General features: G+C 28.3%; 3 protein-coding genes and 1 long non-coding RNA gene across 8 annotated transcripts; 2 read left to right on the top strand and 2 right to left on the bottom strand.

The window, feature by feature from the left end:
• Window positions 1-1,369: 1,369 nt before the first annotated feature.
• On the bottom strand, window positions 1,370-1,881 carry LOC147907965 (uncharacterized). Its single transcript, XR_015546707.1, has 2 exons — window positions 1,747-1,881; window positions 1,370-1,631 (listed from the first exon to the last, which is right to left on the bottom strand). It is a non-coding gene; the product is annotated as an uncharacterized LOC147907965 (long non-coding RNA).
• On the top strand, window positions 1,629-3,510 carry arg (arginase). Its single transcript, XM_087411285.1, has 7 exons — window positions 1,629-1,763; window positions 1,888-1,960; window positions 2,141-2,346; window positions 2,420-2,583; window positions 2,705-2,820; window positions 2,897-3,019; window positions 3,087-3,510. The coding sequence occupies exons 1-7, from the start codon at window positions 1,662-1,664 to the stop codon at window positions 3,320-3,322; spliced, it is 1,020 nt and encodes a 339-aa protein (XP_087267411.1). The 5' UTR covers window positions 1,629-1,661; the 3' UTR covers window positions 3,323-3,510.
• LOC105154412 (uncharacterized) lies at window positions 3,470-4,197 on the bottom strand. Of its 2 annotated transcripts, none has more exons than XM_011069920.2 (2): window positions 4,041-4,197; window positions 3,470-3,947 (listed from the first exon to the last, which is right to left on the bottom strand). In XM_011069920.2, exon 2 carries the CDS (start codon window positions 3,944-3,946, stop codon window positions 3,524-3,526), a length of 423 nt encoding a protein of 140 aa, XP_011068222.1. In that variant the 5' UTR covers window position 3,947; window positions 4,041-4,197; the 3' UTR covers window positions 3,470-3,523. The 2 variants fall into 2 exon arrangements, with proteins under 2 accessions (XP_011068222.1, XP_087267413.1); XM_087411287.1 differs by having other exon boundaries at window positions 3,470-3,961; window positions 4,041-4,179.
• Window positions 4,198-4,201: 4 nt separating this feature from the next.
• Atg4a (Autophagy-related 4a) lies at window positions 4,202-14,134 on the top strand. 4 transcript variants are annotated; one of them, XM_011069865.2, is made up of 10 exons: window positions 4,202-4,358; window positions 7,215-7,341; window positions 7,411-7,581; window positions 8,050-8,227; window positions 10,182-10,261; window positions 10,551-10,702; window positions 12,391-12,469; window positions 12,558-12,712; window positions 13,028-13,193; window positions 13,928-14,134. In XM_011069865.2, exons 1-10 carry the CDS (start codon window positions 4,338-4,340, stop codon window positions 13,993-13,995), a joined length of 1,197 nt encoding a protein of 398 aa, XP_011068167.1. In that variant the 5' UTR covers window positions 4,202-4,337; the 3' UTR covers window positions 13,996-14,134. The 4 variants fall into 4 exon arrangements, 3 of the variants coding, with proteins under 3 accessions (XP_011068167.1, XP_011068168.1, XP_087267410.1); XM_011069866.2 differs by lacking the exon at window positions 4,202-4,358 and adding an exon at window positions 6,387-6,750; XM_087411284.1 differs by lacking the exon at window positions 4,202-4,358 and adding an exon at window positions 6,783-6,975.
• The last annotated feature ends 348 nt before the right edge of the window (window positions 14,135-14,482 follow it).

Raw genomic sequence — 14,482 nt, 5'->3', positions numbered from 1 at the left:
TATGATAGTCTAATTTAATTTTGTATATAATTTTTAATTAAATTTATATCAAGACACAGGTAGTGTCTAGACGCTAAGAGCTCGCGCAGCGACATTATAGCATAAGATCGGCCGTATTACTTTACAAGAGCTGGCGAGTTGCAAAGATCTCAACTAAATCAATCAAGTTCTAGACTCAATCGATAGCTTGCACTCTGATTGTATAATGAAAGTGCTTCTTTTTTGTATGTATCCTACGAGCAAAGATATTACGCAGTCCGGATTTGAAACTTTTTTTATATCAAGATATCTCATCGTCGTTGTCATTATCGTCGATCCCGAAAATGTACTGTTATAATTTTTGGCGCAAGAGATGCTAGATGTAATGTAGTTTCTGGCTCAAGAAGGGCTAAGCGTGATATATTGTTGCATCTTCTGACGTAAGAGGCTGTAACAATGTATGATCAGAGTAGCGATCATGTAATTTTTTCTTTAGAACGGAAACATGAAAAGTGAACATTTTTATGGATGTTATGTATGTATATATACATACAAAAAAATCTCATGATATAGTTACCAAATGAATATTTTACAAGATATTTTATATACTAAATTTAAAAATAAAATATAAAATATCTTATTGATGTTGTGATAACTCAACTTTAATACTTTATATAATAATTTACATAATTAAAAATGGGCGATCTCCTTATATAATTGAAAATTGAGATTTCCTTGAATATTTATCGCCCTTCAAACTATACAGTTTTTGTCTGAAACAGTTTCCATAGGATAAATAATTTCGGAGATAATTAACCATTTTGAGACTGTTTACTCTCATTTTTCTTTCTAGAGTTATAGTTACACTGGCCGATTTTCGGAAATTAGAAAATATCTTTTATGGACTCTCTCATTCGAAATGTTTTCTTTTCAGTCTTTAAACAAACGTCGATTAAATACAATTAATTCAAGTGTATTACAAGAGGTAGAACACGTGAGATTAGAAATATCCCCGGCGAAAATTTATCTTATATATTGTATGTATAATTTTTCAAAAAAAATTGAAATTGTATGCTGTATGTATGTACATATACCAGGATTGCAACAGACCTGGCAAACCGGAAAAGTCAGGGGAAATAATAATATAATTTTTTGAATATTATATCTGACGTTTATAGTCAAATACGTTTAAAACTCGAGCATTTTGAACGATTTTTAATGAAATAATTAAAATTTATATATATTTTGTTCAGTATTTTTATTACAGCTCTTTTTTCATTATAACTTCATTCTTTTTCCAATACTAATTTATTGTTTATTGGCTCGAATTTGCACTCAAAATTTTACTATGCTATTAAGCTTCTTTTGCGTTTTAATAATATAAATTAGCTTTCCTATAATCCTTTATTCTAAATGTTAAAATTTACATATTCTATATTAGTCATGGAAAATTTTCCATTTTCATTTAGAAAATCTGGAAAAGTCAGGGAATTTTACAATTTATTTCTTGTGGTATCCCTGTATACATTCTTATACTCATATTTATCATTGATGATATTTTTATTCCATCTATGTTGTCAATAAGATTTCTATATCAGACTACAGTTAGAGGTCAAAGAACAAATTATTCCTTTATATGTAATCACAAATAACTGTAACAAAGAAGAGATATAAATTTCAAAATGAATATATTGACTAAAGTTCGTATAATTTCTAATAAATTAAGTATTCACTATTACAGTAGAAAAGTTGGTATAATCGGAGTACCTTTTGATAAAGGCCAGGTAAATATAAAATAGCCAAACAGCGAATAATTTTAGTTTCGATATCCAATAGTGCATATGTTAAATAAAGGATTAGTATAATAAACAAGAGTATTGAATGTTATAAAAATAGTAAATTTTATAGAAAAAAGAAGGAGTAGCTCGTGGACCCGAGACAATCAGAGCAGCAAATCTGATAGACAAATTGAAAATATTAGGTAAATATATGCAACATATATATATATATATATATATATATATATATATATGCAACATATATATATATATATATATATATATATATATATATATGCAACATATATATATATATATATATATATATATATCTTTTGTATAAACATAAGTATACATAATTTACATTTATTCCACAAAAAAAGATTTGGATGTGCGAGATTATGGCGACGTGCACTACAATATAAATAATATGAATGATATAAAAAATATGTCACATTTGGGCCACGTGGCTAGTTGTATGAATAACTTATCTGAACAAATTCGACAAGTTTTACGTGATGGTAGGCAAGTATTAACAATCGGTGGTGATCACAGTTTGAGCATTGGTACAATCGATGGACATGTCAAGGTACAAAAGAGAAATATTTTCATAGAAAAATCAATAATTTTCATTAAATTCAAATATTACATTTTTTTCATAGGAAAAACAAGATGTGGCAGTAATATGGATAGATGCTCATGCAGATTTAAATACTAACAAAACCAGTGAAAGTGGTAATGTGCATGGAATGCCCGTAGCATTATTGACTTCGGAACTAGCTGATTATTGGCCGTATTTACCAGGCATGGACTGGCAAATGCCAATGTAAGAATGTTATGATATTCAGAACATTAGTTATTGTTTTTTAAGCTATATCAAATGAATTAAAATTATTATATTAAAACAAATATAAACAATAAATTTAATCAATATATCACTTTTTTAGATTATCTATCAGAAATGTAGCTTATATTGGTTTGAGATCCATAGATCGTTACGAAAGATTAATAATTGAAAAATTTGGTATTACTGCTTATGGAATGGAAGACATAGAACGTTATGGTTCGATTGTAAAACAATTTTACATTGATTATATTACATATAACATTAAATAACTATTTAATACTAATGTTTTTAGGTATTCACAATGTGCTACATATGGCACTTAATAAAATAGATTCTCATAACTCAAGATCTTTACATGTTAGCTTTGATATAGATGCATTAGATCCGCTCGAAGCACCTAGTACTGGAGTACCAGGTTTGTAATGTATGTATTGTATCAAGCATGCATAAATAGTATTATAAATCCTTATATTTGCATATAGTTCGTGGAGGACTGTCTCTTAGAGAAGCAATTCATCTTATGGAAGAAATATCTAGAACACATAGATTGAATGCTATCGATTTAGTAGAAGTTAATCCACAAATTGGTAATGAACAAGATGTAAAAATGACAGTACAAGCAGCCATACATATTATCCAAGCAGCTTTGGGCTATTCAAGACGCGGTTTGAAAGTACCTGAAGGTGTTACTGACATGCCTTTACAAACTTTCCATTAATTTTTATTTTATATGAATTATTAAAATATTAAAATTGTAATATTTTTTAATTATCTCCAGGTTATTTTCAATTTTAAATATTTTAAATTTATCCTTACAATATTATCTAACTTTTTTATATAGTATTTAATTAAATCTCTAAAAATATTTTGACATAAATATCAAATCTATTTTTCTCTCGAAAACAAGTTTGTTATAATTTTAACTTATTTCACATTGTCTTATTACAAATGTTTTTCCAGGTATATTATCAAATGTAATTTCAATTTTAGATGCTTCAAGTGTGTTTTCAAGTTTACGATTCCATGTCACTTCATAATATAACTTTCCTTTAGTATTAGAACCTGTAAGTGGAACTTTAAACCATTTGTAATTTTGTGTAATTTTTGTATCTTCATGTTCAAGTATTCGATGTCCATCACCGTAAGTGATGCGGCCCAACGATATAGGTTCTCCAAGATATGGTACAGCTTTCTTATGTGCATGTAGGGTATTCATAACATCTTTATAAGTCTCACTTTTTTTAATATCATATTGTATACGATAATAGAAAATATAACCTGTACTTGCTGTTATAAATCCTCCCAAACTTGCTATTTTCATGAGCTTCTGATTCGATACCATACTGGAATAAAATAACTTGATATAAAAAATATATTTTTATATATCCTTATAAACAATTTAGCTCGTTTTATAGACAATATAACCATTAACTCACATCAGTTTTTTATTGCACTGAGTGTACCAGTTCAGAAAGTGCAGCGATAAAGAACAGATCTATTGAAACCGGTAGCTCAACACATAAAGCGGTGTCCATCTAATAATAGGTGCATTCAGTAGCCTAAGGTTTGTTGCGTCGCATGCTCCAAATTAATTCAAAGAGCACTTGAATCACGGATAAGATGGCGGTTGGAGCAGTTCCATTCATGCTCCAATGTTTAGTGACACGAATGGATTTAAGAAAAGTGAGCATGTCACCTAATCTAATCCATGAAACCACTCGAGCGGATCGGACATGTGCCTCCTTTCGTTTCAGGTATTTTGTGTTATCTCGATTATTTGAAAAGCGTTTTTATACCAAATAAATGAGTTTTTAATAAATATAAAAGTTATATTATATTTTTGTATTATATTATATATTATTATATTGTATTATTATATTGCTTTATTTTTATGTATTATTTTTATTATTTTTTAATTTTTCTTATTTTATTTATTTTATTTTTTACTTTATTTTATTAATATTATATTATATTGTTATATTTTTATATTTATATCAAAAACGCATTTATTAAATAGTAAGGGGATAGATTTTAAATTCCAAACCAACCAATGGTACTCATAGATGCATTTCAAAAAATTCCCTAGCCTAATCGAATTTAGGGAGTTGATTGTGTATTTCGAAATGAGATGAAAATTACAAAAGTGTTGAATTATGAATTTTCTAGTAAACCAATTGAATTATGAATTTCCTAGTATATTTGCTCATTTTTGTACAATAATTTTTATCTCATTTCAAGATGCACAATCAACCCCCTGATGGTTGTCTCAGACAAAAGAATATAAGGTGAAATACTCGTGGATGCGCAGTAGGAGAGTGAATTTGGGTTTTGATTGGCTATTCCAGTATAATCAGCGCAATACGCTATGCTTATACGCAGGAAAGTGCATATTGGGGAACATTTGATTGGTTATTTCCAGTATTGTTATTTCCATTATTGTCATTATGCATAATGTTTCACCATATATTTCCGCTATGATCTAAGGCGCCATTAAGGCGCGTTCACACCTTGACGGAAAAGCGAAAAAGCAGCAGCCAATCAGAACTTTAGCCAGTAATCTACAATTTCGGCTTTTTGTACTACTTACTATCAGCTCGAGTTCTGATGCTTTTCCGTCAAGATGTGAACGCGTCCTTATATGAAACACGGAAGACAAAATTAACTGAACTTTACTAGATTTCTGCGTTTCCGCGTATTCTGTTCTTCCTATTCTGATTTCATAATATTGGGTCATCTAAAAAGTATCCGCGGTTTTTTGTCACTAGATGTGTTGACCATCAACACCATCTAGTGACAAAAAACCGTGGATACTTTGTCACTAGATATATGACCATCAACACACATCTAGTGATAAAAAACCGTGGATACTTTTTAGATGACCCAATACAATACAATTTGAGCGGAAAAGCAGAGAACGGAGAATTAGAAATTATTAATTTTTAACGGTATTTATTGATTAAAATGCTTGTATTCAATACATAAGCTGAAACGATAAGCATATTGATAAAAATTGCAATGAATTAAGTGAATACAATTTTTTTTTAATGAATATAAAAGTGTATTTATTACTATATCGTTATTCGCTTTTCTGCGGAAATTGTACTCCATTTAATGTTAGGAGATCAAAACAGACAGAACAGAACGTGCGGAAACGCGGAAATCTAGTAAAGTTTAGTTAATTTTGTCTTCCGCGTTTCATGTAATGGCACCCTTAGTCGTACATTAAATTAATCGACATTGGTAACAATCGCCCTAAGGGCCATTTTCACTAAGCTCTGATTAAGTTAACTTAACAGGCTTATGGCTCCTGCACCAATGAACACATTAGAAGCTACAAGCTTATTGGCTACCGCGCAGCAAGCGTTTCCGCGTCCAATCTGCAAAAGTCATTAGTAACTTTGCAGGATTTCAATTGAAGCTGCATTCGATAATGCAAATTTGAGGCGTCGGCTCTTATATTATAGCATATAATATAGCGTTACGTACATTGTAGAAAAAGAGCACTCCGATGCTTCAGATTTGCATTGCCGAACGCAGCTTTGAAGCTGATTCAGAGAAAAAAATGTGAACTGAAAAGTTAATCATATTTCACTAATTGTAATTAACTATAATTTTACATACTATTGGGTCATCTAAAAAGTATCCGCGGTTTTTTGTCACTAGATGTGTGTTGATGTCTAGTGACAAAGTACCGCGGATACTTTTTAGATGACCCATTAAATTTGTTCACTTTTGTAATTTTTACCTTGTTGAAGATACAGAATCGACACACACACTCTCTGTTTTTTTAACTGAACTTTTGCATCAGTTCATCTTTCTTCCTTTTCTCACTAAGAGGAAAGAAGAGGAAGAAAGATGAACTGGTGCAAAAGTTCAGCTAAAAAGAACAGGCCTATTAATTCCACCATGAACTATAGAAATAGTTTCTGAATTGGTCGAGGAGATGGAAGAACCTCTCTCTCGAATAGAAATCTGGAAACTCGAAACGCTATTGTCAAATACAGCCTTCGTTTGCATATTAACCACATTATTTATTAGACATAAACTATTGGTGTTTTGTTATTACTCAAAATATTTTTTTGTCCTGAATGGCGTGTTTAACCTCGCATATAGAGACAACGCAAATGCGATGACCAATATTTCTAGGTGCGTGAAGGTGTATATATATTACACACACATATACACGCATACACACTACACACACCACACACCGTGCGCGCATACATACTGTACCCAAGCGGATTTTCTGATTCCTAACCTTTTCTTCGTTTATGTTATCAGACTATTCTTATCTTTTACTTAATGAATAGTTGAAAAATTAATCACAAATAAATTATTAGATTAATTATTGCATTTTACAATAAAAATTTTGTAAGCAATAGTATGTTCTCTTGGCGTGTGAATCTACAGAATGTTCTAATAACAATGGATAACTAATATTGGAATGCTAATTGAACATTTTATTTCAGACATTTATCACATGTTCATGTATAAACAATAATATTTAAATTCTTAAATTTACATATGAAATATTTGTTTTATTCATGTGCATTCATCACGTACACATAATCGTATTTTTTATTTAATTTAAATTACATTTCGTTTTGTAGGTATTAATTATAAAAACAGTAATAATGGATACTCTATTTACTCCAAATGTTCCCGATGAAGCAGAAGATATACCGCCAACGGATGAGCCAGTTTGGATCCTTGGCAGGAAGTATAATGCTATAAAAGGTCTAATAAATGAGAAGATCAGAATATGAATATTTTTGATGAAACAGTTTGTAAGATTTTAAATTTTAGAACTCGATGCAATACGCAGGGATATACGATCCAAACTATGGTTTACTTATCGCAAAGGATTTGTTCCCATTGGAGGCTGCAATTCTACATTTACATCTGATAAAGGTTGGGGTTGTATGTTGAGATGTGGACAAATGGTTCTGGCCCAAGCCTTAATTACATTACATTTAGGTAATCATTTAAATGCATGCAATATATTTATTATTAGGTGTTGGAATTAATTCGTAGCGTTTTACAAGTGATGGGAAGTACTTTCATTAATGTATTTTTTAATGCTCATGTGAAATAAATAACATTCTTTCATTAAAAACGCTACGAATTAATTCCAACACCTAATATATAGATAATACATTTAATGTTGTATAATCAAATTTCTTTTCTTCCTTTGTTATTGTCAAAATAAGTTCAACAACTTGTAAGACCATGATTGTTTGAACATTTAAGAAAAAAAAAACATTACCTTTGTAATTCTCAAAATTATTTCTCCCGATGATTTCTTCAAGAAAATTTCATTTTTTAAATTTATTTTTACATATATAAATACCTTCTCGGTTATGTATATCCTATTAAATATAAGAAACTACATGTATAATTACAGAAATGATTAAATTATTATATAGCATTTTACTTATGTCACAGGTAAAGATTGGCAATGGATGCCAGAAACAAAGAATAACACATATCTAAAAATTTTAAGGCGTTTTGAGGATAAAAGGGCTGCTGCTTTCTCTATCCATCAAATCGCATTGATGGGTGCATCTGAAGGAAAGGAAGTTGGACAATGGTTTGGTCCTAATACTATTGCACAAGTATTAAAGTATGTATTATTGCAGGCATTTTTAAATTAAATAAAATTTTATTTTTTAAAGCATTTATACCAGGTGTAACAAAGTGATCGTACCAGGCTAATTTCTTGAAAAATATGCATTTTCTGAAAAATGTTTCAGATAAAAGCTTTCCCACTTCAAGGGAGACAATATTGGGATCATTGGTTAGCCTTTAGGTGACATCGTCAAGTTCAAGGCAACATTCAAGGTTACATTGAATTTTTTAAACGGAACCCCCTATTTTTCATTATTATATTCTGGGTGTTTTCCAACAATGTACATAGGTGACACAGTGTAACACTGTGTCTTACACAAAGTATTCCAACTATGACACAGTATTACATTGCTCGACACAGTAAAAAGCTAAATATGAGCGTGTAAAATATGTTAACTGTTACCAACTTTTCAAAAAGTTATTTGATAGCGGTATTTATTTTGATAATAAGATCTTCAAAAATCAATTGAAAAAATTATAACTTAAACCCAAATAATCATAAATCTATTATTGTATCACTAAATATAATTATAAGAATAGACTGCAATGCATTCTGATGTTACACTATGAAACTAAACTGCGTTCCAATAAGTACTTTACACAGTGTAATGTCTCTGTGTCCTAGCTGGAAAACAGCCTTTTGTAGCTTACATGGAGGATAAAGACCAGGAGACCGAACTAGACTTTGAAAAATGTCGTCAAAATCAGGTTTCTGAATTGGTATTGGTAATGCTCAGTAGGCGGCGTTCGAATCGCAAAATTTATATACGCTTGTGCACACACAATCGAATACACATAATCTAAAAATAGAGACGTTATTCTTTGACATCATGCTCTGATAGTAACAGAAAAATGTAAATTATCATTAAAACTGCATGAAGAATCGAGCATTCATGTAAAATTGGTATGACCATGCAAATTGCGAAAACGATGTCATGGAACGATATTTCGAAAAGCGACATCTCGAGCGAACCAATTCAGATGATCACTTTTGACGACACTTTTTAACGACTTCGTCCATTAAGTTCTGATCTCTATCCTCCATGATTAGCTTCGAGAATTTTTCAAAACGCTCCCTGGTGAAAAAATTTCGCTGAAATTATTCCACCTTTTGAAACATTTCAGCGAAATGTGCTGAAAATGTGCTGAAACTGGACTGAAAATGAATTTTTCAGCTAACATACTGAAAAATCATTGAAATCCAACCGAAATTTCTTTGAAATTCTTGCTGAAATTTGTCTAAAAATTTTGCTGAAATTTTTCCGAAATTTTGTCGAAAATGAATTTTTCAGCTAAAAATCGCTGAAATTAAATTGAAACTGAAACTGAAACTTTTTTAAAATGCTGAAATTTTGTTGAAAAATGTTCCAAAATAGAATAATTTCAACGTGGAATAATTTCAGCAACATTTTTCCATCAGGGCTGTAATAAAATATTTTTTTTAAGTACATTTCGAGTTATAAGGCTTGAAAGTTATAGTAGTACCACCAGCATTAGCATATTACCTAAGGTGTCCGACCGATGACTAAAACCTCTTGAATCTTGTAAAAACAATTTATTTATTAAGCTCAAAGCTATTGGGGATTATATCTCTTATTTTCATTTTTACATAAAATGTGACCTTGCCTTGACCTTGACAATGCTACCTAAGGCCAATGATACTAATGATATCATGTCCTATGTCCCTCTTAAAGTCGAAAAACTTGTCTGAAACATTTCAAGAAAATGTATATTTTTCAAGAAATTATCCTCACGGATAATTCAGGCACGGTCGCTCTGTTACATCCGATATATCTAAATTGTAATTTTCTTATCTAAATTATAATGTTTAAATATCTTTAATATCACAAAAATTTATATTCAATTAAAAATATTATGAGAGAAGTATATTTTATAGTTCAATGAATTATTTTAATAAATTGAAGTTTTCAATATTTTTCTTTTTTTAGAAAATTAATTGTATATGACGAATGGAGCTCTCTCACTATACATGTTGCATTAGATAATACGTTAATAGTTAATGATATTTGTAAGTATATATTAGTTGTATTAATATTATTTTATAGCAAAGAATAAGTTACATTAAGTTACAATTGCATATATTTAAACAAGAAATATGCCTCTAATCTCTCTCTATTATTAAAAATCAAGCGTATTAATTCTATCATATATTTTTTTAAACTTTTTTGCAAAATTAACAAATAGATAAAAAATAAATTGAAACTAATCATAAAAGTTTTGTTACGTAAAGAGACTTAAATATGTTATAATTGAACAGTTATTATATACTTTACGTTATAATTTTAATGATTATACAGTGAGACAATGTAGAGTAGAAGGTGGTGTGACAGCAGAAGCAGACGGAGAAATTCCCCTAAGAGCACCTAGCCAATGGAAACCTTTGTTATTATTAATCCCGCTGCGCCTTGGACTTAGCGAAATTAATCCTGTATACATTAATGGACTTAAGGTAAGAATTTTTACATGCATAAAATATATATTAAATTTAAAATATATTAAATTTAAATGCTAATATATCAATGATACAGATAGTTGTAAAAAAAACCATGTTACTATGTGTACTCTAATTCCAAGATGTGTGTGTATGTATATAGAGTGTATATGTATGTTCAACATAACAGTCTGCATGATTTTTTTAGACACTTCCAATAGTTAAAAAAAAGAATTGAAAGTATTTAAAAAAAAAAGGATTGAGTATTCAATTATTTTATATAGGCAACATGCGATAAAAAAATTTTTTAACTGTTAAATTGTTTGAAAGTGGCTTAAAAATACAAAATATGAATAATAGGGAGTATACAACCACAACACTAGATGTTTTAAACGGAATATTTAAAATTATAATGTAATAACGTAGATGTTTCGGTCAAGATTTAACCATCATCAGTACATAACAATATCAAGATATTAATAAAATAAAGAAATACATAAAATTAAACGATAAAAGTTAGTCAAAAAAGATAATAAAACAATTTTACAATCGCTATGGCACAAGTTAACAGAATAAGTTGAAGTCTAGAAATTGAAGTTGAACAATATTCAATCGCTTATGAAGTATTTTCTATTACGTTTAGGATTTCTTATTACAAGAAGCAAAGTGTGACTTTGTGTGAAACATACGGAATTTCCAGATTCTATTTAAATTAAGAAAGAAAATACATTTTTTAACAATATTACTTTATGATATATTATTATTAATTTTTAAAAATCTTTTTCCATAAAGAGATCAAAATCATCTTTATTTTTTAAAATAGCACCATACAATTTTTTTCCATAATATTAGGAATTTTCAAAACGAATTCACATCACTGTCGAAATGTCATTTTTATTGATGTTTTATTGATTTTATTGCATATTTTATTAAATAAGTACATGTATGTATGTTTGTTCTGTGTCTAGTCAGAGATTATAAGTACTGCTGTTACACATAATGTTACAAATATGATATTAAGTATCAATAAAATCAATAAAAGTAAAATCAATAAAAGTAACATTTCGGTAGTGATTAAATTTGTCTTGAAGATCCTTACAATATTATGGAAAAAAATTGTATGGTGCTATTTAAAAAATTTAAGATTATTAGATTTTTATTTTTTATGAAAAAAAAATTTTTTTTAAAATTCTTTTATCGCATGTTGTAGCTTGTAAAACAGATGAATATTCACTTTTTAATTTTTTTTTTGACTGTTAGAAGTATTTGAGAAATCATGCCGACTGTTACGCTGAATACTCTGTATATATAGGGTGAAGAAAAAATACCAAAACCTCGAAATAACTCGAAAAATATAAGTTTTATAGAAAACTGTTTCAGATAAAAGTTGTAGGAAACCCTACAAAATAAAATTTTTCGAGATCTTTTGAGATCCTTGGTTTTTTTCTTATCTTGTATTTTATATATATATATATATATATATATTAGGTGTTGGAATTAATTCGTAGCGTTTTTTAATGAAAGAATGTTATTTATTTCACATGAGCATTAAAAAATACATTAATGAAAGTACTTCCCATCACTTGTAAAACGCTACGAATTAATTCCAACACCTAATATATATATATATATAAAATCATAATACTTATTATATATACATGTAAAAGTCTAAAATATAGATTGTAAATTTGTAAAAAATTTTTCAGACATCATTCAAGATCTCACAATCTCTTGGAGTAATTGGAGGGAAACCAAATCTTGCTCTGTATTTTATAGGCTGTGTGGGTTTGTAATTTTTATGAATTTTTACGTTTCACGAAGAGAAAAAGACATAACAATAAAACGAATGCATAAAAAAAATGATTGATTTTAGGAGATGAAGTGATCTATCTAGATCCTCATACCACTCAGAAATCAGGTAGTATTGAAGACAAGATAAGCGAAGAAGAAATTGAGATGGATATTTCATATCACTGCAAATCAGCTAGTCGTATTCCTATTACGGGCATGGATCCTTCTGTGGCACTTGTTAGTATATGATTTGACTTTTATTATAAAAGTCAACAAGAGATAAAAATTTAAGAGTTGCTCTATGAGACAGAAAGAGAATGAGGGGAGGTGATAGGGAGAGAATATTGGTACAATATAACATTTTTAACATATTATATATGAAATAGAATTATATCTTAAAAGTATAATAACATATTGAATATTTGAAATATATATTGGATTGTTATCATTTTTTGTTATATTTTATAAATACACATATGCATATAAATTGTATGTGATATACTGTGAAGATTATATTTTATTAATATAAAAAATGGATCTATTAAATTCCAGTGCTTCTTCTGTGCTACAGAAAAGGAATTTAAGTCTCTATGTAAATCAATGCAAGAGGAATTAATTTTGCCCGAAAAACAGCCATTGTTCGAACTGTGTACAGAACGTTTAGCACACTGGTCATCAGCAGATGATGCTGTTTCTGAAGCAGTAGCAGCTTCTAGTTGTAAGTACATATCTAGGTTGTGTTCCGTTATTTATTGTAACTGAAAATCTAGTATACGTAACGTGAACTATAAGTTTTCAATACTTATAGTGAATAATGGAACGCAGCTATAATTGTAGTTATAAACAGCAGCTTATAGTCTTAGAAAGAGTAAAATATGAAATATTTTTGTACAAAAAGTATGTAGAATAGAGCATTTTTAAATATTATTTCAAAAATAATACATTCTAATTGTTTTTCAATAAAAATGTTTTAAATAAAAGTATAATATTTTAAAAGATTGAATATTATACAGGTTATTGAATATTTTAAACATGAATAATGCTATATTTGAAATATACAATTATGATTTTTTTATATAATACAAAAAAAATGTTAAGATAAAATAAAAAGTTAATAGAGTTTATGAGACACTTCATATTTTATTCTAACATATTTTGGCATAAAATAGAATCGATTAAAAAAGGAAAACAGATAGATTCTACTGGAATAGGAAGACGTGATATATTTCTATTTGTTATTACATACATATTTTTGTGAATTAGTATAATGAACAATGTAAAAATTATTTGATTTTGCCTTTAGATTCATATCAAAATAGGAAACTTTATATGCACATATATCTTTATATTTTTTGGTCTCAAATAATTTTAAGATTATTGATAATTGATTTGTAAATAAAAAATACAATTTATTTACAAGCAATTATTATATAAATATAATTCTTTGTGCAGTTGTGGACTTTGAGCACATTGAACGTCAATACGACACATCTGATGAAGACTTTGAACTGCTTGGTTGACGTACACCTAATCCATCTAGTATTCCAACAAGATGCGAAATAACAATTAAATATTACACAATGGTGTTCTTAAAGACGATTTGTATTTTCAACTAATTGTAATGCAAAGTTAAAACGCATAATAAAAAATTTACATGTATGTATTTCATATATATATATATACATATATGCGAGTGTTCATATATATATATATATATATATATATATATATGTATATATATATATATATATAAAATTAAATAATTAAATTGCATATAATATATATATTTAAATATTTTGTACATATAAATATATGCATATATATATATATACACACATAAGTTTAAGTTTATATTTGCGCGATATAATAAGCATCAATAAATACATACGTTTATGCTTTACAAAGATTTTGCATCGCTGTGGTATATTGATTATTTATCATTTTCATTTGATTACACATGTATAATATTTCTAAAATAAAAGTGAATAAATAATTTTTTTAAGTTTT

Source organism: Acromyrmex echinatior, chromosome 11 (assembly GCF_024713525.1).
Source record: "Acromyrmex echinatior isolate Ae372 chromosome 11, ASM2471352v2, whole genome shotgun sequence".
NCBI lineage: Eukaryota > Metazoa > Arthropoda > Insecta > Hymenoptera > Formicidae > Acromyrmex > Acromyrmex echinatior.
Note: the sequence above shows the minus strand (reverse complement) of the source record. Positions and strands in the feature narration are given on the sequence as shown.

What these genes read in the sequence shown, in the direction of transcription:
- Atg4a (XM_011069865.2), top strand. Translation starts at nt 4,338, where the DNA reads ATGTGCCTCCTTTCGTTTCAG. An exon ending in TGGATCCTTCTGTGGCACTT is followed by an intron (nt 12,713 to 13,027) that starts GTTAGTATATGA and finishes ATTAAATTCCAG; the next exon opens with TGCTTCTTCTGTGCTACAGA. An exon ending in AGCAGTAGCAGCTTCTAGTT is followed by an intron (nt 13,194 to 13,927) that starts GTAAGTACATAT and finishes TTCTTTGTGCAG; the next exon opens with TTGTGGACTTTGAGCACATT.
- LOC105154412 (XM_011069920.2), bottom strand. Translation starts at nt 3,946, where the DNA reads ATGGTATCGAATCAGAAGCTCATGAAAATAGCAAGTTTGGGAGGATTT.
- arg (XM_087411285.1), top strand. Translation starts at nt 1,662, where the DNA reads ATGAATATATTGACTAAAGTTCGTATAATTTCTAATAAATTAAGTATT. An exon ending in CAATCGATGGACATGTCAAG is followed by an intron (nt 2,347 to 2,419) that starts GTACAAAAGAGA and finishes TTTTTTTCATAG; the next exon opens with GAAAAACAAGATGTGGCAGT. An exon ending in GGAAGACATAGAACGTTATG is followed by an intron (nt 2,821 to 2,896) that starts GTTCGATTGTAA and finishes TAATGTTTTTAG; the next exon opens with GTATTCACAATGTGCTACAT.